We start from the raw sequence: 26268 nt of genomic DNA on the forward strand, positions 1-26268 counted from the left end.
ATGGGGGACTTGATCCCAGGATCTCGGGATCACAACCTGAGCCAAACACTGAGCCACTCAGGTGTCCCTCAACTTTAGAATTTCTTTTTTATTTCTTTTTAGTTTTTTTTTTTTGTATCTTTATTGATTTTTCCACATAATTAATTCTCTTGACCTTTTCCATATCTCTCTTTAGTTCTTTGAAAATCTTTGACAGTTGTTTTAAAGTTTTTATCTAGTAAATCTGCCATTAGGTTTTTCTCAGGGACAGTTTATATTTTTTCCTTTGAATGGACCATACTTTTCTGTTTCTTTGTACACCTCCTGAGTTTTTTGTCGCTGACTACCGAGCATTTGATTCCAAAAGTGTGAAACTCCCTCTTAGGGTTTGCTCTTTTTGTTTGTTGTTTTTAAAAATGATTATTGTAGGCTGCCTCTGCCAAGGATCAGCCTGAGGTGTATGTGTAAGGTCTTTTTAGGTGTTTTCTGTGCATCTTCCCAGAGTGCATAGTCACTTTCCAATTTCGCATATGCAGTTGTACATGTTCTCAAAATCCCCCAGCAGTCACTTCAACTGGAGGGAGAGGGGGCTTGCAACCGTGGAGGGAAGCACAGCAACCATGGCTTCTCACCTCTGTCTGCACCTCTGTGATCAGAAGCAGCAATTTATGATCAGAGCACAGATCATCAGTATTTGAAAGTCAAGGTCCTCTTTGCCCTGGCTCCCACATATTGGGTGCATCCTGTTCTAGGAACATGTGCCTGCCTTGTGGCTAGGAGGTGGGGCTACATAGAGGCTACTGTGCTAAAAGCCGAAATAGACAGGAATTAACCGCAGCTTACCCCCCAAGACTTCCCATGGAAATTGCAGACTTCAAACTTCAACAGACTCCAGTAGACTCCAGAATTCCAAAATAGTTACTTCAGAAGATTCTACCAGTGTAGTTGTCTAGGAGGGAAGTCAGATTCCTGATATTTCATACTCTGCCATCTTCCCAGCATCCTCCTACTTATTATTTTGTATATATACAGATTATCATCTTTTTGTAGTACTTTACCATCTCCAATGTACTTTCTTTTTTTTTTAATTTTTATTTATTTATGATAGTCATACAGAGAGAGAGAGAGAGGCAGAGACACAGGCAGAGGGAGAAGCAGGCTCCATGCACCGGGAGCCCGACGTGGGATTCGATCCCGGGTCTCCAGGATCGTGCCCTGGGCCAAAGGCAGGCGCTAAACTACTGCGCCACCCAGGGATCCTCCAATGTACTTTCATACGTGACTTCATTCAGTGACTACTTTGCCTACACATTTTGGAGGATGAACCTCTTTTTTTTTTTTTTTTTTTTTTAAGATTTGATTTATTCATGAGAGACACAGAGAGGCAGAGACAAAGGCAGAGGGAGAAGCAGGCTCCCCGTGAAGAGTCCGATGTGGGACTCAATCCCAGGACCCTAGGATCACTCCCCAAGCCAAAGGCAGACGCTCAACTACTGAGCCACCCAGGTTCCCCTGGGAGGATGAACCTCTTCAGTGGTTCTGCCCCTGCTCCTGGGTGGTCTTTGTTCTCTTTAGTCCCTTTTATCTGCCTGTCATGTTATGCTCATCACACACCATTAGTGTGTTGTCTGGGCCTCTTTCTTTCTTTCTTAGTCATTATTTATTTGTTCATGAGAGACACAGAGAGAGGCAGAGACATAGGCAGAGGGAGAAGCAGGCTCCCTGTGGGGAGCCCAATACAGGATTAAATCCCAGGACCCCGGGACACACTCAAGCCAAAGGCAGACTCTCAACCACTGAGCCACCCAGGGGTAGGGTGGCCCTGTCTGGGCCAGTTTAGACATAAATTCTTCTATGTGTTTTTATTGTATTAGATTTTCTTCCCTTCCTGTTCCTTCACGTGAATTTCTCCTATTCTTTACATATTTTTCTTTTTTCTCTTAGTCTTGATTCTTCAAACATTGCTTGTTTCCCATGGTCTGATTTCCTGCCTTTATCACCACTCTCTAACCTTCAGTAGGTTCGACTTCATCTAGCCCTTCCAAGTAGGGAGAGTAAAACCCAAAGTTAGCCCTCTAAATTCTGTTTTTGTTTTTTTAAGATTTTATTTGAGAGAGAGAGAGCGAGAGCAAGAGAGAGCGTGCACATGAGTAGGAGGAGAAGCAGATTCCCCACTGACCTGGGAGCCCAATGCGGGGCTTGATCCCAGGACTCTGGGATCATGACCTGAGGTGAAGGCAGACACCTAACCCCTGAGCCACCTGGGTGCCCTTTTGTTCTTTTCTTTTTTGCATGAGCAAATGAACTTTTACAGGGAGCATGTTGTGTAAGTGCTTGTCTACTTGTCGTTCTCCTTGTCCCATTTAGCTTTACAGCAGTGTGTTTTACTATAGGATTCAAAAGGTCAATTTATAGAGTTTTCCATTGATTATCTATAATCTCCCTTCTATTGGTCTGTGAAGACAGGAAGGAGTACATTCAGTTAGGTGGATTTCTGACCCTGTAGCTAAGTGCTTCATGTATATAGATTGTCAACAGTGACTTTCAAATTTCTGCAGCTTTCTTCTGCCATCTAGCACATTTCTGGGCTGCTGTTACCTTCCATGTCAGAGCATAGGAATGAAGAAGAGTCCAGTGGTGTGACTGGGAGTCAAGCTCTGGAGTCTAGACTATTGGGTTCAAGTCCCTGACTAATTAAAGCATAATTAGGGAGGCCAGCCTGGATGATTAAAAATTATATATTTAAACAGTCACATATGCATGAATGTTCATAGCAGCATTATTCATAACAGCCGAAAAGTAGAAACAACCCAAATTTTATCAACTGATAGATAAAATATGGTATATCCATGAAACGGAATGTTATTCAGCCATAAAAAGGAATGATACATGCTGTAGCATGGATGAACCTTGAAAACTTTAGACTCTGTGAAAGAAGCTTGTGCTAAAGGCTATGTAGTATATGGACTTTATAGGAAATGTCCAAGTAGGGATCCCTGGGTGGCGCAGCGGTTTGGCGCCTGCCTTTGGCCCAGGGCGCGATCCTGGAGATCTGGGATCGAATCCCACGTCAGGCTCCCGGTGCATGGAGCCTGCTTCTCCCTCTGCCTGTGTCTCTGCCTCTCTCTCTCTCACTGTGTGCCTATCATGAATAAATAAAAATTAAAAAAAAAAAAAAAAAGGAAATGTCCAAGTAGGCAAAGTCATAGAAGCAAGGTAGATTGATAGTTGCTAGGGGCGGGGGGGGGGGGGTGGGGGAAATGAGGGAGTGGGGAGTGACTGTTAACAGTACTGGGTTTCTGGGGTGACTGCGTGGCTCAGTCAATTAAGCATCTGACTCTTGGTTTTTGCCCAGGTCATGATCTCATGGGTCATGGGATTGATCCCCGTGTCAGGCTCTGCTCTAGGTGTGGAGCCTGCTTAGGATTCTCTCTCCCTCTGTCTCTGCCCCTCCCCCTGTGCCTCTCCCTCAATTAAATAATTAAATCTTAAAAAAAAATCATACTGGGTTTCTTTTTGGGGAGAGAAAAATGTTCTGGATTAGTGGTGATGACTGCACAACGTTGTGAAGTACTAAAATCCACTGAATTGTGCACTTTAAAATACTAAAATGATGGGGAAAAACCTAAAAAAAAATGTAAAGTTGTAGACTGAAGGCTTAATGTTAGATTTTCTTCTACTCCTTGTCAGCGCACCTATACACTTTGTATATACTTGTAACCACTATGTGTATGTTTCTTAGGCCCAGGTGCCAAACTTTTCTAATTGATCATGTACCTAGTCCCTGGGCCTATCAATTTACCATGATTTGATCATTTAAAAAAAATTCTGCTTCCTACACTATGCCAGGCCTTTCAGAGGTACTCTAGAAACATTTGTAAAATTACTTATGCTTGCCATTCCCATTTCATTAGTGGGGGCAATTGCAGATTGGCTACAATTACCTTTTGTTCAAGATTGTTTCAAAAAAGATAATATCTCTTAAATTATGTGCCCTTCAGTAGGAGCTTTACATTTTACATTTGTGAGCTATGTATATATTTTTTCCAGAGAGAATATAGTGTGCTTGGCTTTTTTTTTTTTTTTTTTTTAAGATTTTATTTATTTATTCCTGAGAGACACAGAGAGAGAGGCAGAGACACAGGCAGAGGGAGAAGCAGGCTCCTCCCAGGGAGCCTGATGTGGGATTTGATCCTGAGACCCCAGGATCACACCCTGAACTGAAGGCAGACGCTCAACCACTGAGCCACCCAGGCGTCCCGTGTGCTTGGCTTTTCTGATCACAAAGGTAATATTTGGTAATTGTAAGCAAGATTCAGATAATGGTCTTCACTGGACTGTGGCCTTTAGCTTTTAGGAGCCTCCAGACAATTCCAAATCTGCAAAGGAGCTTCTTCTTTTTATTTAATCTTGCTGCCCTGTCATTCTTTTTATTATATTCTCTGCATCTTGAATTAGTTTGGCTTCGATCACTTCTTTCCACATAGCTTCTTAGACACTTTCTCTGAGATAGGAGCCTAGGATGCCATTGTCCTTTTGTTCAAGGATCATGTCTGTCTTGTTTGCAAATAGGAAGAAAGAATAGTGTTCGCCATTTATTCTGCCAAGTCAACGCCTCCGTAATTCCTAACTTTTCTCTCTTTCTTTTTCTCTCTTTTGGCCTCATGATTTTCTGAATCTTGACACAGTGTGCTTTTCTGTGACCCATTAAAACCTTCATCTATGACATGGCTCTTTTGTGGAAAGGAAGTGGTAGACTTCTAAGACTTCTTCCTTTCCCTTTGTGTGTGGCAGAGATGTTCACTAGGCTGCCTTCTTGCTGCTCAGTGGTATCTGGTCCCTTTTCTCTGCTGCATTCATGGCTCAGCAACCTTGAGTGAGGTGAGACATGGCAGTAGTGACAGGCAACTGTCTACTACAAAGCTAATATTACTGACTTGTACCTTGCTTTTCTCTTGGGAGTTATTTTCCCATGAGGATGTTTGCATACTCCTTGTGTCCTTCTTTGAAACCCCTTTTATAGCTAACAGCAAACTTGGGCAGGACAGTTCATCAGGGAGAAGGTATATAGGCCAAAAGTAACAGGCCTTCTCAGTGATGGACAGGCCAGTGGCCCTCAGCTCCCGTGGACAGCAAACAACTCATGCACATGTCACCCGCAGCCATGTGGAGGGGATGTGGGTGTGGATCAGAGATAGGAAAGCACAGGATAAGCAGGCACTCCTCCTTGGAGTTATGGATGCACATCCAGCAGAGCTGGTGGCTACTGTTTTTCCTAGTTGACGCTAGGAAGACTGAAAGAATGTTTTTTATCTTAGGTTGAGGAAGGAGATTGTTGAATGAAAGTACATCTTTCTATAGCTGTTTATCTTTCTTGTCATTATTCTGTTTATTTAGATTTGAAGCACCTCTCCACTCTGATTTAAATTAGGACTGTCGGAAATCCCCTTACTTTTTCAGAAAGTCTATTCTGTGACTGTAGACTGTAGATGCTGGGTGGGCTTTATGCAGACAAAGGACCCACAGCTTCATTCACAAGCACAGAGGAATTGTAATGAGGAAGATGCTGGGTCTCCTTTTTGCTGTGTAACTGAGCTGGGGGCTAGGGAAGGAGCCCCTTTGTGAATCATGTAGGGGGTAGGCAGCTTTCTCTTTGTAGAGCCTTGTCAGTCTAAAATTCTCAGGGAGCGTTCCAAAGTGTGGGAAAAATGAGAGGAGAGTTCTTGGGTGGTTTTGTATCTGCTGGTTGATTCCCTACCTCCCTCATTTAAAACTAAATGTATATAATAGAGATCAATAGTAAAGTCATAACGGCAGCTACATTTGTTCTGCTCCACTGTGGTCTCTTCTGGAGGTCAAAAGCATTACCTTGAGGAAACTGAGACTCCTGAGAGTGATCTACTTGCCCCAAGTAGTCCAGGGATGGAGCAGCAGAGACTCTTCTCTCTGCCCTAACATCCAAACCGTGCCCCCGGCCCTGCTGCTGTACTACTGCCAACAGAACAAGACAGAACCCTCTGCCAGAAGGCCGTGCATTCACTTATTTCTCTGGCCTGGGTTTTCTCTTTGTCCATTTCTGTGGTGTCCTTTGCAAAGCTTTCCTTCCTTTTATTTTTCCTTCACTGCTGGCATCTGACATGATGCCCAGGGTGTGGAAGCAGGATTCTTTGCTCAGAACATCTTGGTTCATCTCTGTTTGACAAAATTTTCCTTGGCCTCTGTTTCATTTTTCTTCAATTTCCTCTGTACAATACTGCTGCTTTAGGCTGTAGTGAAGAAAAAGATAAGCCTGCCCAAATATTTGAAGAGATGTAAAGGAGGTGGTTTTTTTTAGCGAACAGTTGAGTGTGTAGCAAGGTTGTTGCCACACTTCTTGATGCCCTAGTGAGAGGGCGTTGTCTTCCTTATGACACAGTGGAGGCACGTGTATGAGTGGATGCAATCCGGGGCAGTCAAGCCGCCGACCCAGTAAGGCATCTTGTGTTGGCCACCCTGCATCACATTTCTCTGTACTGAACAAATGTGAGTCCAGGCCCAGTGCCATTCCCTCAGGAGGTCATAGTTCTCCCGTGTGGAGGGAAGAAATCCCCAGGTAAGGCTGCTTGGAGGAGGGCACAGTGAAGACAGAGGGGTGCTTTGGAGAGCCTGGAGTTGACAGGAAACCATTGCCGGGAGTTGGCCATTTGTACTTTCTGAAGCTGCAACAGGTTTCTGGAAGACAGGCCAAACACCTCACCTGGTCTAGGTCCACGCCATTTCTCTTGTCTCCTGTATTTCTCCCAGCCTCATATGGCAAGTTCTGGAGCCAATGGCCCTATGGATGAATAGCTTGGCACCTTTCTTCAGGGTGTCTGCTGTGACAGCTGAGGTCTGTCTTGTTGGCGTGTGGAATCTGAGAACACATCTCCCTGGCTTCCCCCTTCTCCCTTCCCCCTCCTTCTATGCCCCAATTAGAGGCATGACATATTCTGGGTCCATGGTAAAGTGATCCTCTTTGCTCCATTTTACTTGCATAAGCACCATCTCTCTGCCTCTGCTACTCTGAGTACTCCAGATCGAACCAGCATTATTAGGAATCCATTCATCCACATATACATTTGATGAGCATTTGGTGCCAGGCATTGTGGTAACCGGCATTCTCAAGGTTGTATCTGACATTATCAAACCAGTATCACTTGCAGAAGTTTGGGGTCACTGATGTGCCTTTGACCTGATGCCTGTTTTATAAATTTTTTTAAAGTAAAAAATAAAATTAATTTATGATAGTCACACACACACACAGAGGCAGAGACATAGGCAGAGGGAGAAGCAGGCTCCGTGCACCGGGAGCCCGATGTGGGATTCGATCCCGGGTCTCCAGGATCGCGCTCTGGGCCAAAGGCAGGTGCTAAACCGCTGCGCCACCCAGGGATCCCCCCTGATGCCTGTTTTATAAACTCCTGTTCCTCCTGAGTAATACGGTACCTCTTCCCCAAGGAGTTGAGGCCTAGATTTTGATTCTGACCTCATTCAGAGGGGGAGCCTGGGCCAGGCCCCTTACTGCCAGGCCTCATTTTAGTCTCAGCATTGGGAGTTAGAGCCCCCTCTCCCTCTTTTCTATTTGTTTGCTATTCCTAGCACAGATCCTTGGGATTGGCCCATTCACTGCCTCTGGCCTAGAGCCTATTCCAGTGTTGTCACTACCCTGATCCTCCACCCTTTCCCTGGAAGCAATGGCTTCTGTTCCTTCACAGCTTGTCAGCAACTGGAGATCTCAGGGGAGCCTCTGATAGCACACAGGAAGCCCCTCCCTCAAGTTCCAAAAAGACGCTCTTTAAGGATGTGAGTGAAGGGGGAATTTGAAAATAGAAAATTTTTCTTCATTCATTTTACCCTTTGAGACCAACCTGATGGCTTGAGACATGGCTTGAGGCAGTCCCCTTGGGCCCATGGTGCCAGGACTGTCTGAGTCTTTTCCAGGGTTTCTCCTGAAACCCTCTGGCTTATGTGGGCACTGAAGGCTCATGGGCCTGTAGGCTTGTGGGGCTTGGTCTGTCTCCTCCCTGAGCTCCCACATTAGAGGCACTTCTGGATAGACTAATCTTCAGAAAGAAGACAGAAGTGTTGCAGGCTTCCACTCGAGTGGGGCTCTGCTTTGAGGCTAGGGTGAACAGAACATCCAGAGGCTTAGAGGGTGGAGAAACATTTTATTCATTCTATTTATTTATTCCTTCACCTCTCATCTTCCCACCCACACCCCCCAAAAGAGACATTAAAAGTAGACATGAGGGACGCCTGGGTGGCTCAGTGGTTGAGCGTCTGCCTTTGGCTCAGGGTGTGATCCCGGGTCCAGGGATTGAGTCCCACATCGGGCTCCCTGTGAGGAGCCTGCTTCTCCCTCTGCCTGTGTCTCTGCCTCTCTCTGTGTCTCTCATGAATAAATAAATAAAAATAAAAAATCTAAAAAATAAAAAAAAAAAGTAGACATGAGGCTTGGTGGTTTGCTCACCTCCCTTCTGTAGGAGCTGCCAGTAGAAACACGAATTCTGATTGTCTTCATTGCCTTCATGTGACTTTCCTTTAATGCAAAATGATTTAGGAGGAGGAAAGAGGATTTCATTTGTTGTTTCCCTTACCACCTAGAGAGCACACAGGCTGCTGCCTTGAAAGGGACTTGGGCATTTTGAGTCAAGGTTTTGCAGTGGATGGGGGGTGTTCCAGAGGGATAAAAACATTTATAACTTAGAGAGCTGAGAGGATTCCAGTTTCTTCCCTTCTAGTAGCTGGAGGTCGTCTTGGGCCTTCCAGAGACCTTTGCCACAGCCTTCTGTTGGCTGTGCGTGCCGCTGTCCCAGGCCACCCACGTCTAGGCAAAAAATAATCTCTGCCTTTTTACACAAGAATGAACAGTTTTTGAGACCTTTTCCCCTTTTTGGTGACTTACATCCATCTCAGCAGTTGACATGCATTTATTTAGGTGTTAGATTATTCTAAGCTGGAACACCTGGGTGGCTCAGCGGTTGAGCATCTGCCTTTGGCTCAGGGCATGATCCCGGAGTCCTGGGATCGAGTCCCGCATTGGGCTCCTGCAGGGAGCCTGCCTGCTTCTCTCTCTACCTCTCTTTCTCTCTCTGTCTCTCATGAATAAATAAATAAATCTCAAAAAAAAAAAAAAAAAAGATTAAGCTTAGGCCTAGCTAAGGCAAACACATAGCAAACACAGCTTGAGAGCAATGTACACACAACAGACACATTAGCTGCTGTAACCTACAATCAGCCCTCCAGGCCTGGTTCCAGTTTTCCCTGGAGCTTAGTTCTGGAATTTCAGATTTGACCTCTTTTCTTAGCTTATCAATTCTCCTTATCCTTCTTATCCCAGGCAGGTGAAGGCCAACTTAGAAAACCCGCACGGCAAGCACAGCACGTTCACCTATGTTCTGAGGGGGCCGGGGGCTCCAATATGCAGATGGTCACAAAGAACCAGGCCTGGGACCCAAGTATTCTGCCACCAAATCCCCTGGACAGTCTGCAATGCTAGGTTTCTCCCTTAAGTGCTTATTACTTCCACAGAGATTTACCCAGTGCCTGCTTGGTTTCCTGTTCGGCTAGGTTTGGGATGCCAAGATGAATAATCTGTGGTCTCGGGCCTGGCAGTGGGGTGAGTTCCTTGCTGCGTCCAGCCAACCATGTCACTCAGGAGGTAGGGCTCTATTTCACCTTGTGAGGAACACGGACCACACATAGAAAACTGCTTGGCAACAAGCAGAATAGGCCTCTGTCCATAGCCGTGAACCTGGTCTGCCCATTGCTGAGAGGAGATAGTGGGCTGGGCTGAATGGTCCTTGGTCTCTGTGGTCACTGGACATGGCCTCACTGGTCACGTGGTCTGCAGCTGGTGCTCATCTTCAGGGCCACTGTGTAGCTGAGAGAGACTTGCAAGCACCCCCAACTAATTATTGAGTACTCGTGTTATAAGCCTCATGTTACCTGTTGGAGACACACAACAGGGAACCAGAAGGATGAAGGCCTGGTTGCCTGGCATCAGAGCAGATGGGCAGAAAGCCAGTGACTGTTTAATTACAGCTGTGATAAGTCCTAGGAAGAAAAGCATGGTGGGGAAGGGGAGCACCTTAACTGGGCGGGCTGCCACGTGGTTATCTGCCTACACAGCAGGCAGTTTTTAGGGACTCCAGCTCAACTCTCCGTCAACTGAAGGGGAGGGTGGGAGGAGCTGTGGCAGCCACTGTGCTCCCCTCACCTGCCCTGAGTCCCTAGCTAAGATTAGGTTCCTGGGGCTACCTGCAGACCTGGTGAGCCCCTTTCCACTGGTGTGCCCTAGGACCTCTGATGGCACTACTCTTGACCAGCCCCTGTGTGGTCACTGAGGTGACAGCAGTAATGCCCCTGGGGGCCAGGATCTGTTTCAAGTTGAATAAAATGCTTTCTTGCCTGGCAGCAGATCATCAGTTTGTGGATTATACGGGCTTCTTCTTTCCTCACGTTTATTGAGCATGTACTGTGGCCCAGGCTCAGCAGTCCTCTCCACAGAGAATTCAAGTCTTCTTAGGTTCTACTTCCCGGCCCCTTACCTGTTGCCCTCACTGAAAGAGCTGGGCAGGGATGAGTGCAGGGTGGGGAGATTGAGCCATTTCTGGGTCGCCCGGGTGCTTGGTGGCTGGGAGACAAGCAGCACCCCAGCTCCAAGTTCCTAGCCTTTTTTTGAAGGCAGTCCTTTAACCCTTCAAGCCCACCACTGTGGCTGCATCCAAGGGTCATTGCCACCTTTAGGCCAGGCATGTGTGGTCCGCAGGGGGCCCCACGTGTGGGGTACCTCCCTGTGAGTCTTCTGTGTCCCCCTCCAGTGCCGTTCTTGCTGGCCATTCCTAACCCTGGGTGGGATCCACATCGCCCCTCTGGGATGCTCTCAACTCTGCCTTGTGCAGGGATAACCAGATGTCCTAAGAGGTTGTTCCAGGGTCCCATGTCTGGGCCCAGTTCCAGGAGGGTGGCCCTACTGGTGGTCATAGTATTTCTTTTGTAGGATCATGTGAGATTGGGCCAGCCAGATGGTGCTGACGGTGCTAAGCGTGAGTGACTCAAGTTTTTTATATAGATGAGGTTATCCCCCTAAAATAGTTGCCAGGGGCCCCACACATCCTAGGGGCAGACCTGCCCCAGGACTACCCACTGGGCACTCCAGCTCTGCTTAGCAGGTCTTGGCTTACACCAGACACCAGGATAAGGGCCTATTGTTAGTTGCTGGGGGCCTGAATGGCACTTTGTTTTCTGCATTTGAACTCTCAGGCCCTGGCTTTTCTGCTGCTGCTGTTGCAACCATCACATCTCGGATGAGAAATCCATTCCCACTCTGACTTCACGTAGTTCTACTGAATATCCTGGGAGGATAGGGCTTTGAGCCAACTTGGGGTCTTGTGTTAGTTGCTGTAGGATGGGAGCTGAGAACAGAGGTGCTGAGAGCAGGGGCCTTCCCTACCAGCAGACTTGAGCTGTGGCAGAAGGACAAGTGGGGAGACCCCCCACCCCCTTTGTTCACACTGAACCAAGGAGCTAGTTGGCAGGGATCTAGGCTGGCCCTGACTTGGCAGGAAGGGAATGTAGTAGGAATGTGGGGCAAGCCGAGGCTGGGGACGGCTGGGCCACAGCAGAGGATGGGGTTTGCAGCTCTCCTTTCTTTTAGCCTTCTTGCTCTCCTCCAACTTGCATAAGTTTACCACTTTGCCCTCTTTGGTGTGGAAACGGGAGAACCATCCCAAGAATTGAAGGTGCACCTTTTATATTGAGGTCAAAGGAATGGAAAGGTGGAGTGGGGTCAGAGAGCAAAAAGGCAGGGAGCTTGTTTGTAAGATTTTGAAACCACAGCAAGCCATCTTTTCTGCACAAACTCCTGGGCCCTTTCAGACTGTCAGTTAAAGGGCATTGAGTCAGCCTCCTGCCCTGACTCAGAACAGAGGTCATGTCTCATTTTCTGCTCACCTCTGACGCCTCTCCTTACGTCACCACGTGAAGAAGTCTGTTTTATTTTAAAGGTTTTCCCTTCTCCCAGTCTGCAGGGAGTGGTCTCCTAGACAAATATCTCTTCAAGTGGGGTCCTTAAAACCCTTACAAGGGAGTCCCCGAGTCAGAATAATTTTCATAATGATACCAAGAGGTTCCTTGTCTGTTTCACTATGTTGACATTTGCATTGATGGTGCAAAAGCAGAGGTGGGCAAAACTGGTTCCTTTGCAGGAGTCAGGACAGTGGCAGCAGACTATCCGGCAGGCATGGAGCCCTTCACCTCCACAAGTTTGCTGTTCCAAAGAGCCAGCTTTACTTAAGAGTGGCCTTGACAAAGCAAGAAAAACATTCATTTCATTAACTCTATGCATGTGTACATGTCCTTCATAGCCTGTGTGGTGAGATGGGGAGTTACTCTGCATGCTGAACTACACTAGGTAGCATGAGGACAGGTGCTTCTGAGGTGGTTTGGGTAGCCAGCTGAATAGTCACCTTTTTCAGGGAATGTTGTTTTTACTTGAAAGAACAACTGGCAATTGTGGTTGTTCAGAGTTGGGTTATTCGATAGACTTTTTCTCAAAAAATGGAGTAGTGAACCTGTTGCTTCAAAGAAAATAACTAATAGCATTTATTGCTGATGATCATGGAGCTGTCAAGCCACAATTAGAATTTTGGAAAGCTTTTATCTAACATCTTGAGCTGGGCAGCTTTTCAGTCCTTAGACTTTCCTGATGATATTGGTGGTAGTATCACACATGTGATATCTTGGCATTTTATTATAAAATGTGTCCCCATCTTGAGCATCAGCATAACTCAGTGAACCAATATGTTTCCAAATGACCAGTGTGGTATGTAAGGTTACAAAATTATGTTTGGTATAAGGCCCATTTATTTTTTCAAGATAGGCCAGTGGATTTTAACATAACAGAGTACATTAAGGCTCATAGGGTTTCCTATTTCACGTTATCATTAATAACTTTTGGTCAAGTTTTGGTGTATTAAACAGGAGTATCCACCATTGTCTGAAATGGCTACTAAAATATTCCTCCCTTAATATATATATACATATATATTCCTTCTTTTGGCTAATACGTATTGGGGGGAGTTGTCCATATTTTCTTCATGAGCATCATTTACTACAACAAATTGAATGTAGAAGCACAGATGTGAGAATCCAGTATCTTCTATTAAGCTGGACATTAAGGAGATTTGCAAAAATGTAAAATAATATCACTCTCCTCAGTGTTTTTAAAAATATAGTTGTGTTTTATGAAAAGTATTTGTTAACCTATAATATATTTATTATTATTTTAAAACACTAATCAATATAAATGAGGGTACCACATCCCAGAGTAACCTAGCACTGAATTTGCTTTGCCCACAGAAAGCTCTCTTCCCCTTACTAGAAGACTCTCTGAGGTCAGGGAGCATATAGGCTTCTGATTGGTGGTTAAAAAGCAAGCATATAGAATTTTTATTTGTGTGAGGATTTTAACTTTTTTTTTTAATTTTTTTTATTCATGAGAGACAGAGAGAGAGAGAGGCAGAGACATAGGCAGAGACACAGGCAGAGGGAGAAGGAGGCTCCATGTAGGGAACCTGACATGGGACTCTATTCCAGGTCTCCAGGATCAGGCCCTGGGCTGAAGGTGGCGCTAAACTGCTGAGCCCCCTGGGCTGCCCGGATTTTAACTTTTCAAGCTTTAACATACGTTACTTTTATTTTTTATTTTTATTTTTATAAAGATTTTATTTATTCATGAGAGACACAAAGAGAGTGGCAGAGACACAGGCAGAGGGAGAAGCAGGCTCCATGCAGGGAGCCCGATGCAGGACCTGATCCCAGACCCAGGGATCACGCCCTGAGCTGAAGGCAGATGCCCAACCACCCCCAAGTCACCTCGGCATCCAAATATACATTAGTTTTAAAAATTCATTTTTATGATAGCTTTATTTGGGATATAATTCACATACTGTAAAATTCACCCTTTTAAAAAAGTATATAATTCAGTGGTTTTAGTATATGTAGTGTTGTCTAACCAACACCACTATTCCAGAACATACTCCTTACCCCAGAAGGAAACACTATGCCCATCAGCAGTCACTCTCTGTTACTCACCCCTCTTCTAGCCCCTGGCAACCACTAATATACTTTCTGTCTCTGTGGTTTGGCCTATTCCAGACATTTCATATAAATGGAGTCATATAGTATGTGGCCTTTTGTGTCTGGCTTTTTTTCAATTAGGATGTTTTCAAGCTCACCCACTTTGTCACAAGTAATAGTACATCATTTTTTTTCCTTTGGCTGAATAATATTCCATTATATGGATATACCACATTTTGTTTATTCACCAATTGGACATTTAGCTTATTTCTACTTTTTGGTTATTATGAACAATGCTACTGTGATCCTCTGTGTACACATTTTGTGTAGACATAAATTTTCATTTCTCTTGTGTATCTATCTAGGAGCTGGGTCATATGGTAACTCAGTATTTAATCATTTGAGGAACTCCAAACATTTTCTGAAGTGGCTGCATCATTTTTTAAAATTTATTTTATTTTATTTTTTATTTTATTTATGAGAGACACAGAGAGAGAGAGGCAGAGACACAGGCAGAGGGAGAAGCAGGCTCCATGCAGGGACCCCATCGTGGGACTTGACCCTGGGTCTCCAGGATCAGGCCCTGGGCCGAAGGTGGCACTAAACTGCTGAGCCACCCGGGCTGCCACTGCATCATTTTATATTCCCATCAGGAGTGTGTGAGGGTTCCGATTTCTCTGTATCACCACTAATACTTGTGGTTATCTGTCTTGTGATTATAGCTACCCTAGTAGGTGTGAAGTTTATCTCATTGTGGTTTTGATTTGCATTTTCCTAATGACATTGAGCATCTCTTCATGTATGTATTGGCCATTTGTATGTCTTTGGAGAAATATCTGTTCAAATCTCCTCCCTATTTTTAATGAAGTTGTTTGTATTTTTGTGTTTGAGGTGTAAGAGGGTTTTTAAAAAATATATATATTCTGGATATTAAACCTTTAGAAGATTACTTAATTTGTATAAACTTTCTGCCATTCTGTGTAGTTGTCTTTTCTCTTTGGTGTCCTTGAGAATACAAAAGTTTTTTATATTTTGATGGAATCAATTTATCTGTTTTCTTTGGTTGCTTATATATCTTCTGTCATAGCTAGGAAACCAAAGCCACAGAAATTTATATTTTATTCTAAAAGCTTTATAGTTTTAGCCCTTGCATTGAAGTCTCATCCGTTTTGTGTGAATGTCTATAAATGGTGTGAGTTAGGGGTCCAACTTCATTCTTTTGCTTGTAGCTATCCAGTTGTTACAGCATCATTGCTGAATTGTTTTTGGCACCCTGTTGAAGATCAATTGACTGTAACTATGAGGGTCTTAAGGGCTCTCAAGTCTATTCCATTGATATATGTGTCTATCCCTATGCCAGTACCACACCATCTTGATTACTGTAGCTTCCTAATGAGTTTTGGAATTGACAAATATGAATCCTCCAACTGTGTTCTTTTTCAAGATTCTCTTGGTTGTTCTGGTTCCTTTGTATTCCTTTATGGATTTTAGGATCATCTTGTCAATTTCTATAAATAAAGTAAGCTGCAATTTTTGTTAGGGTTTGTATTGAATCATTTTGGGGAATATTGCTATCTTAACAATGTTTAGTCTCTGATCCATGAACATGAGATGGCTTTCTTTTTGTTTAGATCTTCAAATTTTTTCAATGATATTTTGTAGTTTTCAGTGTACCAGTCTTGCACTTCTTTTGTTAAATTTGTTCCTTGATGTTTTGTTCTTTTCATGCTTGTCTTACTGTATATTGATTTAACTTTGTTGTTTAATTCCTCCCTCCTCCTCAACTAGACTTCTCCATAGGGCCTGGCATTTTGGTAGCACAGTGCACAGAGTAGAGATTTTCTTGTTTATTTTTTGTTCACACTGCCCTTGTGAAGGAGGCATGGTCTTATTGTCCCTGGCCTAGTAGTTGAAGAAACTGCAGCCCGAGTGCAAGGTGACTTGTTTCTTGGCACAACATTGATTAGTGGTAGCAGAGGTAGGATCAGGGTTTTTCTGATTCAGAGCCCATTCCTCTTTCCAGGCATCATCCTGCATAGGACTGACACTCTACTTTTTTTTTTTTTTTTAATTTATTTGAGAGAGAGAACATGCGTGTGCATGTGAGCACGAGCTGAGGATGGTTGTGGGGGAGGGGCAGAGGAAGAGGGAGCCCTATATGGGGCTCAATCTCTGGACCCCAAGACCATGACCTGAGCCAAAGGCAGACACTTAATGGACTGAGTCACCCAGCCACCCCTGACATTCTGTTCTTGCCCTCCGCCCCCCGCCAGTGGTTGTGTCTCTACCTCTCATATTGAGCCCCAGGGTATGAAGGGAAGAGAAGGAATAAGGTTGATATCACAATGGCTGACCATTGGGGTCACTTTTCTGGACATCTTTTTTTTTTTTTTTTTTTCCTGGACATCTTTAATGTGCCAGACTCTCCTAAGTATTTCCAAAATATGTAACCTAATTAAGTTCTCAGAGCAACTCCACAAAATGACTCAGATCCCTCTGCATTTTATAGACCAGGAGGTGAAAGTTCAAAGAGTCACGGAAACTCCCAATCAAAAAGTGAGTTACATGTTCAACGCTGTTCCAAAAGCTCCAAGTATGGTGCTTAATGAAGGAAGGTGTGGGGAGGAAGGAGGGAATGGGGGCTTTCTTGGAAACTGTGAGGGTCATCAACATCAGGTTTGAACTGAATCAATCCAGAAGCCTTTGCTCATTGGCCTGGAACTGGTATCTCAAAATGATTGGCTTGCTGCTCCTTGCTGCTTTCTCCCTCTTTGCTTCTCCAGAACACTTGGCATCATTTTCATTACCCAACAGCCATTCCTTATAAGTTTTTTGAATAAATGAAAGACATTCTACCAGCTGCTTTGCCCCATAGAAGTCATAGAACCTCACTGCCTTTGTGGCTGGATGTGGGGTGATATAGAAGAAAGGGGGACAAGGCCGTTAGAAGGGTCCAGCTGTCCTGCTGCTGTGAGACAAAAGGCATGGGAGAGATGCAAGCTCTGCCTCTTGTTGGTTGCCTCTCTACCTCCAGAGCAGAGCACAGACAGATATGGTTCCTTCTTGGTGTCTTGGACATCTGGTCTGTTATACCCTGGGTCTACAGTGTCGTTTCCACATCGGAGTGACCCATGAACCAGAACAGCACTGAATATCTTTGCCATTGGTTTAACTGAGCCAGACCCTTACTCTCTATCCCCATTTCTGTTTTTCTACAGTAAGAAAACAACTATGAAGTAGTAGTCATTGGTGGCCTTGGCAGTATTTTACAACTGTCTAGAAAGTTAATTGGTGCAGTTTTTGATGCTGGATATTCTTCTTAGATTGAAAGCAGTGGCACAGATGATTATGTTTCTCTTTGATGCAGTGAGCTTGCCTTACTCCCCAGCCTTGTTCTGGCACCTGCTGCCCAGCCATGCCAAGCTGTGCATGGCTGTGAACATGCAAAGCCAGGTGGTGTCCCTATCACACTGCTCCCTCTTCCTGAATGCCTGCCCTTCCTCCTTTCTCTCCAGACCACCTGTCCCTCTTCTCATCTTTCAGGCTCCCTCCTGTGATACTCTTCTGGGTCCTCGATTCCCCCTTTGCCTACCATTAGCTTAGAGCTGACACCTGCCGCTTAGGCCATCATCCTATCTACATATTTCTATCTGATAGTATCCACCACACTTCATTTGGCATTTTTTCCCCCTTGATTTATTTTTTTTAAGATTTATTTATTTATTTATTTATTTATTTATTTATTTGACAGAGAGAGAGTGAGCAAGAGAGAGAACACAAGCAGGGGGAGGAGCAGAGGGAGAGGGAGAAGCAGACTCTCTATTGAGTAGGGAGCCCAACCCAGGCTTGATCCTAGGACTGCAGGATCATGACCTGAGCCAAAGGCAGATGCTTAGCCAACTGAGCCACCCAGGCGCCCCTTTCCTTTTTTTATTGATGTATAATTGACATTATTACTTTCAAGTATAAAAGGCAATGATTCACTGTGTATGTATTGTGATACAATCACATTGTCTAGTTAATATCCATCACCACACAGGTATATATTTGTTTTTCTTTTTTTTTATATATGTATTTGTTTTTCTTGTGATGAGAACTTTGAAGATCTACTCCCTTAGCAACTTTCAAATATACAGTGTGGTATTGTTTACTGTAGTCACTGCTGAGCAATTCATTTCATTTCTATATGTGTTTAGTCTTCCCTGACCCTGAGTGCCTTGAGGGCAACGACCACCCCTCTCCCTCCATCATTCTGCATCCCCACTGCCTTAGAGACAGCTGGGCAGGCTGCACTGTGCTAAACGGAAAACAAGGTGCTGCTGCTGGCAGTGATGGTATCCCTGCTGCGGTCCGGTTATAGCCTGTGAAGTGTCTACTGCAGGCAGAGCTTCGGAAGACCTGGGCCAAAGCTCAGGCAGCTTTTTTTTTTTTTTTTTTTTTAAGATTTTTATTTATTTATCCATGAGAGACACACACACACACACACACACAGAGGCAGAGACACAGGCAGAGGGAGAAGCAGGCTCCATGCAGGGAGACAGACATGGGACTTGATCCCAGGTCTCCAGGGTCACGCCCTGGGCTGAAGGCGGTGCTGAACCGCTGAGCCACCCAGGCTGCCCCATTCTCAGGCAGCTTCTAATCTGGATGAGTAGACACCTGTTCTAAAGGTTCCTGGTCTTTGGCCTGATCTCTGTGTGCTAGAAATGAAGCATGCGCAGAGGCAGTTGGGGCCCATGAAAAGCGTTCCAGTACCACTGGAAGTTCTCCCCGACCCCCTCCGACCAAACCTAGGGCGGCCTGGGTCCTCTCAGCTCTCAGAACACTGCCCCTGGGACTATCCCCACTCAAAGCTAGGTTACTTGCTTCCTTGATCTTGTCTTGACCTGGATGCTATGGGGAGACAGGTACCAGATTTCATGGCACCTCTGTGATGCCTGTGAATGTCCAGGAGCTTACAGAGAAAGGAGGGCATGTACCTAATCATCTAACGGGGCCGGTTCCATTACTAATTTTTCCCCTTACCCTCGTGCTTCTTTTGTTGAGTTCCTCAATGCTGGGAGATTTAACAAAAGTCGGAGAAACAGTAGAATGTTAGGATATATTTCTCCTTCTCATCTACCCTATTCTCTCATAAAGAAGGTTCTACTTTTATGAGAAAAATTGGGAACAGTTGGAAGTTGAAGCTGCCTGTTCATAGTAATCAGATCCATTGACCCCCCACAAATAACTCTACAAGGTATGGGTTGTCAATCTCCATTTACCAATGACCAAAATGAAACTTGGAGGTTAAGGGACCTGCCCAGGGTCACACACACAGAACAGAGCTACGACCCACCCCAGGTGCATCTCACAGCAAAGCCCTGTTCTTCTCTCATGCTCACTCGTCCTCATGAGCAGCAAGTGTCACCCCCACTCTGTAACCCGTGTTGCCAGCATACTAAGTATTTGGTGAAGGCAGTCCTATCTTTCCTGATTTCGGCCACTCACCAAGAGTTTCTGCCTTTCCCCAGGTAGTCTCCAACTGTCTAGTCGTAGGACCTGTTTCTGCACTTATGTTAGGAGGGTCTCTGCTCCCCTTTGTCAGGGGGGTAAATGTTCCTATTCTGTCTTCATCCCTGTGGTGTAGGGAGATTGAGGTAAGGTGTGTGCAAGTGCTGGACTAAGATCTCTAAGAAATGTCCCTCAGACCAATCTTGCTCTTGGCCCTGCCCCTGGATGAGACTGAGGCCTGTGTGCCAGCCTGAAGCCAGCTGCTCCCTCTGGCTCACCCTCTCAGCAGGCCCATCAGCTAGGTAGCCAGTCTCAAGGTGGATGTGGCACTGTTCTACCTTCAGCTGGGATAGCCATCCTGGGTGCTTGACCTGATGCCAGGGGGAGGACAAAGCCCTCCTCAGCTCAGAAGTCAGAGCATTGTATGCAGGGAGCCTCTGTGGTTTCCTACTTCGGCATTCCAGCAGACCCTCTTACTCTTACTGTTCCTGGGCAGGGCCCTTCTGGAGTGTCACTGGCCACCTCGGGGATCTGCAGCTGCCTGCCTTTGTCAGGGTTTATTAGAGGTTAGCCCCCTTCCTTGATGGACTAGAGGGGAGGCAGAAAGCTGCTTGTTGGGGCAGCCCAGGTGGCTCAGCGGTCTAGCGCTGCCTTCGGTCCAGGGTGTGATCCTGGAGACCTAGGATCAAGTCCTGCATCAGGCTCCCTGTGTGGAGCCTACTTCTCTGCCTGTGTCTCTGCCTCTCTCTGTGTGTGTGTGTGTCTCTCATGAATAAATAAATAAAATCTTTAAAAAAAAATAAAGAAAGCTGCTTGTTGTCAGCTCTGGAGAAAGCTGTAGGCAAAGGGGGAACAGAGTACCTGTGCAGGGTGAGGGCCTGGATCCAAGAGGAGTAAGCAGGTTCCCTCCCATGCTGAGTTTGCATTTAACTTGTGGGTCTCCCAGAGACTCCTGACATTCAGACTTCCACCTGACTTAGAACCTCTTCCCAGGTCAGGCGTGCTGCCCACATTTCATTAGCAGGATCATCCTTCCCACTTCTCTGGATGCCACCTGCCTGGTCTAGGATTGAGCACTCAGAAGCAGGGAAGGCATCTCTGACTAATTAATCTTGGGTTCAGGAAGCTAAGCAAAGATAGAATAGTGAGTTATTGACTGTGCTTCCTCCAAGCACTCTTATCCGAGCTAAGCCACTGCTGGTTTTTATTTTGGTGATAGCGGGGTGGCATACAGGGGGTAGGCACTCTATCCCTGTTCTGGACTAGAGTGGTCTCTGGGATAACACTATGTTCAATGTATTGATCTGAGTGTTGTTTTTTTTTTTTTTAAGATTTTATTTCTTTATTCATGAGAGACACACAGAAAAAGGCAGAGACATAGGCAGGGGGAGAAGCAGGCTTCCTGTGGGGAGCCTGATACAGGACTCGATCCCAGGACTTTGGGATGATGACCTGAGCCAAAAGCAGATGCTCAACCACTGAACCACCCAGGTGCCCTGATCTGAGTGGGTTTAATATTATATTTAAGCATTTAAAAACCTTGCTAATGAAGTCAGACCAGGCTAAGTGCTCACAAGAGCCACTAGGTACCATGTGCCCTTGTGAGGAAGCCTGTCTCCTGGCCCCAGGGCAGAAAGGACCAGGATATCTCCAGATCTCAAGGGGACAACCTGAGACTTATTGAGGTCTCAGCAGGAGGAGAAGTAGGACCTCAGAGTCCTCATTTTTTCTTCTGTCAAAGCCTCTGCTCCTTTCCTTAGGCCAGAAGCTCTCTCACCTGGTTGGCTCTCCTGTCCCTGTCCCTCTTTCCTTTGTAAAAGCCAAACACCATTGCCCTTTAATCCTTCCTGCTAACCTGTAGGCAGTAGTTCTGACCGCCCTCTCCAAGCTCACCCCTGACCTGGTTTTGTTTTTTTCCCTTCCCTCAAACAAGCTGTTCAAGGTCTATTCCTGAGCCAGAGATTGGCTCACAAGCAGCTCTCTCTCCTCTGAGCTGTAGGGAGGGGATAGTTTAGAAAGTCATTGACAGAGGCTTAATCTAGAAAGTCAGTTATAAACAAGAAGCGGGCAGAGGGCCTAGATTTGGGTATTCCGGTACCAGGAACACCATGGCCTCTCTGGGACTCTGCAGACCAACTGCCACGGTAAGAGGACCCACCTCTCAACAGTCCCAGGTACTGTCCTGGGTGGGGGTGTGTATGCAGTGTAGTTATTGTTTCTCTTCCTTTGGAGCTTGGCAGTCTATTTTTACTTAAGAAGATGGCAGAGGGACTCTGGGAACAGTCATTGGAGACAGGAATCCAGGGGACGAGTGTGCTGGATCATTGCTCACAGGCCTGTGGGGACAGCTCTGGTCAGGTATAGGTATTTGACGAAGGAGCTCAAAGTGGACAAACCCTACATGACAATGAAAATGGATTCTGCCTGAGACCTTGGGGACAGAGGAAGATGTGCCATGGGTCCAGAGCTCTGGGCCAGAGTTCCTTTATGTGGTGATGAAGTTGGGGGAAAGGCCATGTGGTTCCCTTGACTAGGGCCCCTTGTGGAAATGGTGATGCAGCAAGTGGTCAGGGGAAGGGTCTGCTCTGAGAACAGCACCAGGCCAGGGCTCGGGAGCCCACATGTGCTGTGCTCCAGTTCCTTGGCCAGAATGGGCCTTGATGCTCTGGAGCTGCAGAACAGGGAGGCCTGGCTCTCCTTTAGGAATCTGGGAAGTAGAAGGGCCAAGATCAGATCTCTTCAGGAGGTGAGTTTATGATTATGTCCTAGAGAACAGTGAAGGGAAAGCACGAAACTACCCAGTTTTCAGGAGAACGAATCTCTGGCATTTGAGCAGAACCTGTTGCACAGGTGTAAAGGGACAAAACTTTTGCTTAGAAGAAAACCTTTCCCTTGGTTCGGGTGGAGGAGAAACTAAGGGCACCAGATGGCTCCTGGTTATCTCTTACTGCAGCAGGCTAGATTCTCCAGGTCATGGGATAAAGATTCAAGAAGGGAGTAACTCTGTGTGTGTGTGTGTGTGCGTGTGTGTGTGTGTGTGTGTGTGTGTTTCAAGGAACAGGTGAGAAGGAGGACCTACATCTCCCTTTGCTTAACAACATTTGCAGAAGTTGGTAAGAAATGTGCCTTTTCTCCTGGTGTTCTGGACCAGGGATGGAAGGGTGTGGCTTCTAGACTTTCTTTCCTGTTGGGTGACTCAGAGGGAGACCTGTCATCAGGAAGAAGTCAAAGCAAGAGGACCATCGGTGCTTACTAATCTGAAGGGCTGGATCTGGAATGATCTCATTTGCGGACTTGGTCTGCTCCTGACTAGAAGGAAGCAGCAAATTTCCTGAAGGCAGGGACCTCTTCTCTCTTGTTCAGCTGTTATCTCCAGTGCCTAACGATACCTGGCATGTTGCAAAGGCTGTCACTATTGAGTGAATGAATGAATCAATGAATGAACACTTTCTCTGCCTGTCATTTCACTAAATCTCTCCAGTTTCATCTTTTTTTGGTTCCATACCAGCCTTCTCACCTGATCAGCATCTACTTGGTGTCACCCAACCCTGACTCTAATCAGGCAAGACCATGCTCACAGGAAGAGGCTATCTCCCTGTTCTTCCCTCCACCACTGGTCCACACCAAGCAAGCGGGTGCTGATGTCTTGTGGGCCAGGTGCCACCCACCTCTGCTGAGGCCTCTGGGGTGGTTCCCTCCATGCCACTTATGTAGCTCTTCTCAGCTGCTTTACCCTTCTCCAATTTCCCTTTTCCCCCAAGTGGTTCCTTTGCTATGCTGGCTGTTTAATATCCCTTACATTTCAAGTGTGGTAGTCTTGTCTCCTTACCAGACAAAGTTTAACGAAGGGAGAGGCCCTGCATTTGTTACGTGATCCTCTGTCCCTCAAGTGTTTCTTATGGGCTATAGGTTCTCAATAGACATTTGATGGCTCCAATTGTGTGAAATCTAATCCTAGTCCTTGGAATACATACTATGGCTTCTAGTTTACGAAACCAAAGAGGGTCAATCTGAGGTTTCTCATGTGGCAGGTTGCTAAATTGTCAGCCATCTGTGCTGGGGGATCAGGCTGTTTCATTGATGGATTAACAGGTGCCAAACTGTTTTTTATTCATAATACCTCTGACACCAAATATGTGGGTTTTTCCCCTCACACAAACCAATTCTTCAGTTCTCTGCAGACGCCAAAGGGTATCCCTCAATTCAATTCAGTTCTGACACTACCCAGAGTTAGTGCAGACCCCATGGGTGAAGGGCTCAGTCCCACAAGACAGGGGACACTACATAAAACTTGGCCTTCTGGACCTCTGACCACCCAGCTATAAATTGGAAATGACCGTAATCCTCTCCTCAGGTTTGATAATTTTTTAGAACTGTTCGCAGAACTCAGAAAACTACTTTCTTTACTATTACCAACTTATTGTAAAGGATACAGATAGACAGCCAGATTAAGAAATACATAGGTGATGTCTGGAAGAGTTCTGAGTGTAGGAGCTTCTGTCCCCATGGATTGGGGTGCACCATCCTCTTGGCATGTGGATGTGTTCACCATCCTGGAAGCTCCCTGAGCCTCACTGTTTGGTGTTTTTATGCAGGTTCCATTATGTAGGCACAGTTGATCAAATCATTGGCCATTGGTGATTAACTCAATCTCTGGTCCCTCATCCCTCCAAGTGGAAGTGAAGCTGGAAGTTCCATCATTCTACTCATGTGGTTGGTTCCTCTGGCAAGCAGCCTCACCCTGAAGCCATCTAGGAGCCCACCAAGCATCACTACTTTAGCATAAAGTCAGGTGTGGTTGAAAAGGGCTTATTATGAATAAGAAAAGTTGCTCCCTTCTCTCCTACCACTCAAGAAATTCAGAGGGTTTTAGGAGCTCTGTTCCAGGAACCAGGGAGGAAAACCAAATTTAATAATTCTGTTATCACTATATCACACAAGTGCAGAGAGGCAGAGTGATCCCCAAGGTCATTTGACGAGCCCGTGGCAAAGCTAGAATTTGAACCTAACTTTTCTGACTCAAAGACTTTGCCCTTTCCATGGAATTACAGCAGCATCTGGCCCCCACCTCCACTTCATCAAAGCTTCTCCTGCCTGACCTCACAGTGGCGGGGCGGGGGAGGGGGAGCAAAAGGGTCTGGCTGCTTTCCCCTTTATCCTTCCAAAGCCCCAACTCCTGGGACTGTTGACACAGTGAGCTGCTTGAAAGAACACTGTGATGTCAGGCAGCAGCAAGGAGTTCAAGAAGTGATGGGGGTCAGCAGATGGGCCTGGAAAAAGCTCCATTTTCCTTGTCTGTAAAATTGAGGTAATGCCTGCCCTTCCTTTGAGGCAAGGTTGCTGTTAGTAGCAAATGACAGTATCTTTCTCTCTCTTTTTTAAAATTGTATTTATTTATTCGAGAGAGAGAGAGAGACAAAGAGAGAGGCAGAGAGAGTGACAGAGACAGAAGCAGGCTCCATGCGGGGATCCCAACTCGGGACTCGATCCCGGGACTCCAGGACCACATCCTGGGCTGAAGGCAGGTGCTAAACTGCTGAACACCCAGGGATCCCTGAGAGTATCTCTTAAAGTACCTTATAAATGGCAGAGAGCCAGAGGTATATTGTTGTTGAATGTAATTACAGTACATAGATTAACAGCTCAATAAAACTGTCAAATGAAACAATACTCACCTCCTAAGTGTTAGGAGATGACCTCGTCCAGCGGTCTGGCACTATACAGACACATACAGCTGTAATTAATTATTGTTTTCATAACTATTATAACATATGACCTCTTCCCTCAGATGCAGGGTGGGTGGCCCTGAGGAGACTTCCTGGAGTGGGTTGGGATGTCCCTTTGATTTGGGACTAAGAAGATAAGAAAGGCAGTCTGTTGCCTGGGACTTTGGTAATTCACTTACTATCTTAGGTCCTGAAAGCCTGTCCCTCATGAAGGCTGAAGTTCTTAGCTAGGATGTGTTTTTCTTCCCAGGGAATTCTCAATCTAATTTCTCAACACTGAGGAGAAAGTATATTCATTTTTTTTTTAAAGATTTTATCTATTTATTTATGAGAGACACAGAGACAGAGAGAGAAGCAGAGACACAGGCAGATGGAGAAACAGGCTCCATGCAGGGAGCCCGATGTGGGACTCGATCCCGGGACCCCAGGATAACGCCCTGGGCTAAAGGCAATGCCAAACCACTGAGCCACCCAGGGATCCCCAGAGAAAGTATATTCAAATGAGCATATCCCCTGCTATCAGGAGAGCATAAGTGTGAGTCTCGGCGAATCAGAACCTGCTCAGTAGGTGAAGGGTTGGAGCTGCCAGAGTTCCTGGCAGACACCATGCTCTCCCTTCCCAGGGCGTGCACAGCAGGGTAAAGGCCACTGGGAGCCTCTGGTCACTTCTGCCGAGTTCCAGAACATCCTAGGGGAAGGTTCTGTCTGCTCCAATCAGCTGCGTACTCAGTCAGGCTCCCACCACTGTGACGGAGCACAGTTAGCCTGCAAGGGAAGGCTGTGATAGAGAGGGTGACACAAGTGTGACGCTGATCCAGGTAGAGGGGGGAGGAGGCTCTTCACACAGTGATGGAATGCCCAGGTATGGCTGGGGCGAGTGTGATGGTTTGGAAAAATAGTTGGAGATTGATAAGCAGGAAAGGGAGAGAGTGGTAACTAATAACCTAGCTGGGATGGGAGCCACAGGAGG

At 45.9% G+C, this 26268-nt stretch overlaps 1 protein-coding gene across 3 annotated transcripts in view; it reads left to right on the plus strand.

The window, feature by feature from the left end:
• PC (pyruvate carboxylase) overlaps positions 1 to 26268 on the plus strand; it is a 100449-nt gene that overhangs the window by 28861 nt on the left and 45320 nt on the right. The window contains exon 1 of one of the 3 annotated variants that reach the window (XM_025446393.3): positions 21561 to 21716. The exons of 1 other annotated variant lie outside the window; for it this stretch is intronic. In XM_025446393.3, the coding sequence (XP_025302178.3) occupies positions 21681 to 21716 (36 nt within the window). In that variant the 5' untranslated portion in view covers positions 21561 to 21680. One more of the 3 variants, XM_035701600.2, reaches the window with a different exon arrangement.

Source organism: Canis lupus, chromosome 18 (genome assembly GCF_003254725.2).
Source record: "Canis lupus dingo isolate Sandy chromosome 18, ASM325472v2, whole genome shotgun sequence".
NCBI lineage: Eukaryota > Metazoa > Chordata > Mammalia > Carnivora > Canidae > Canis > Canis lupus.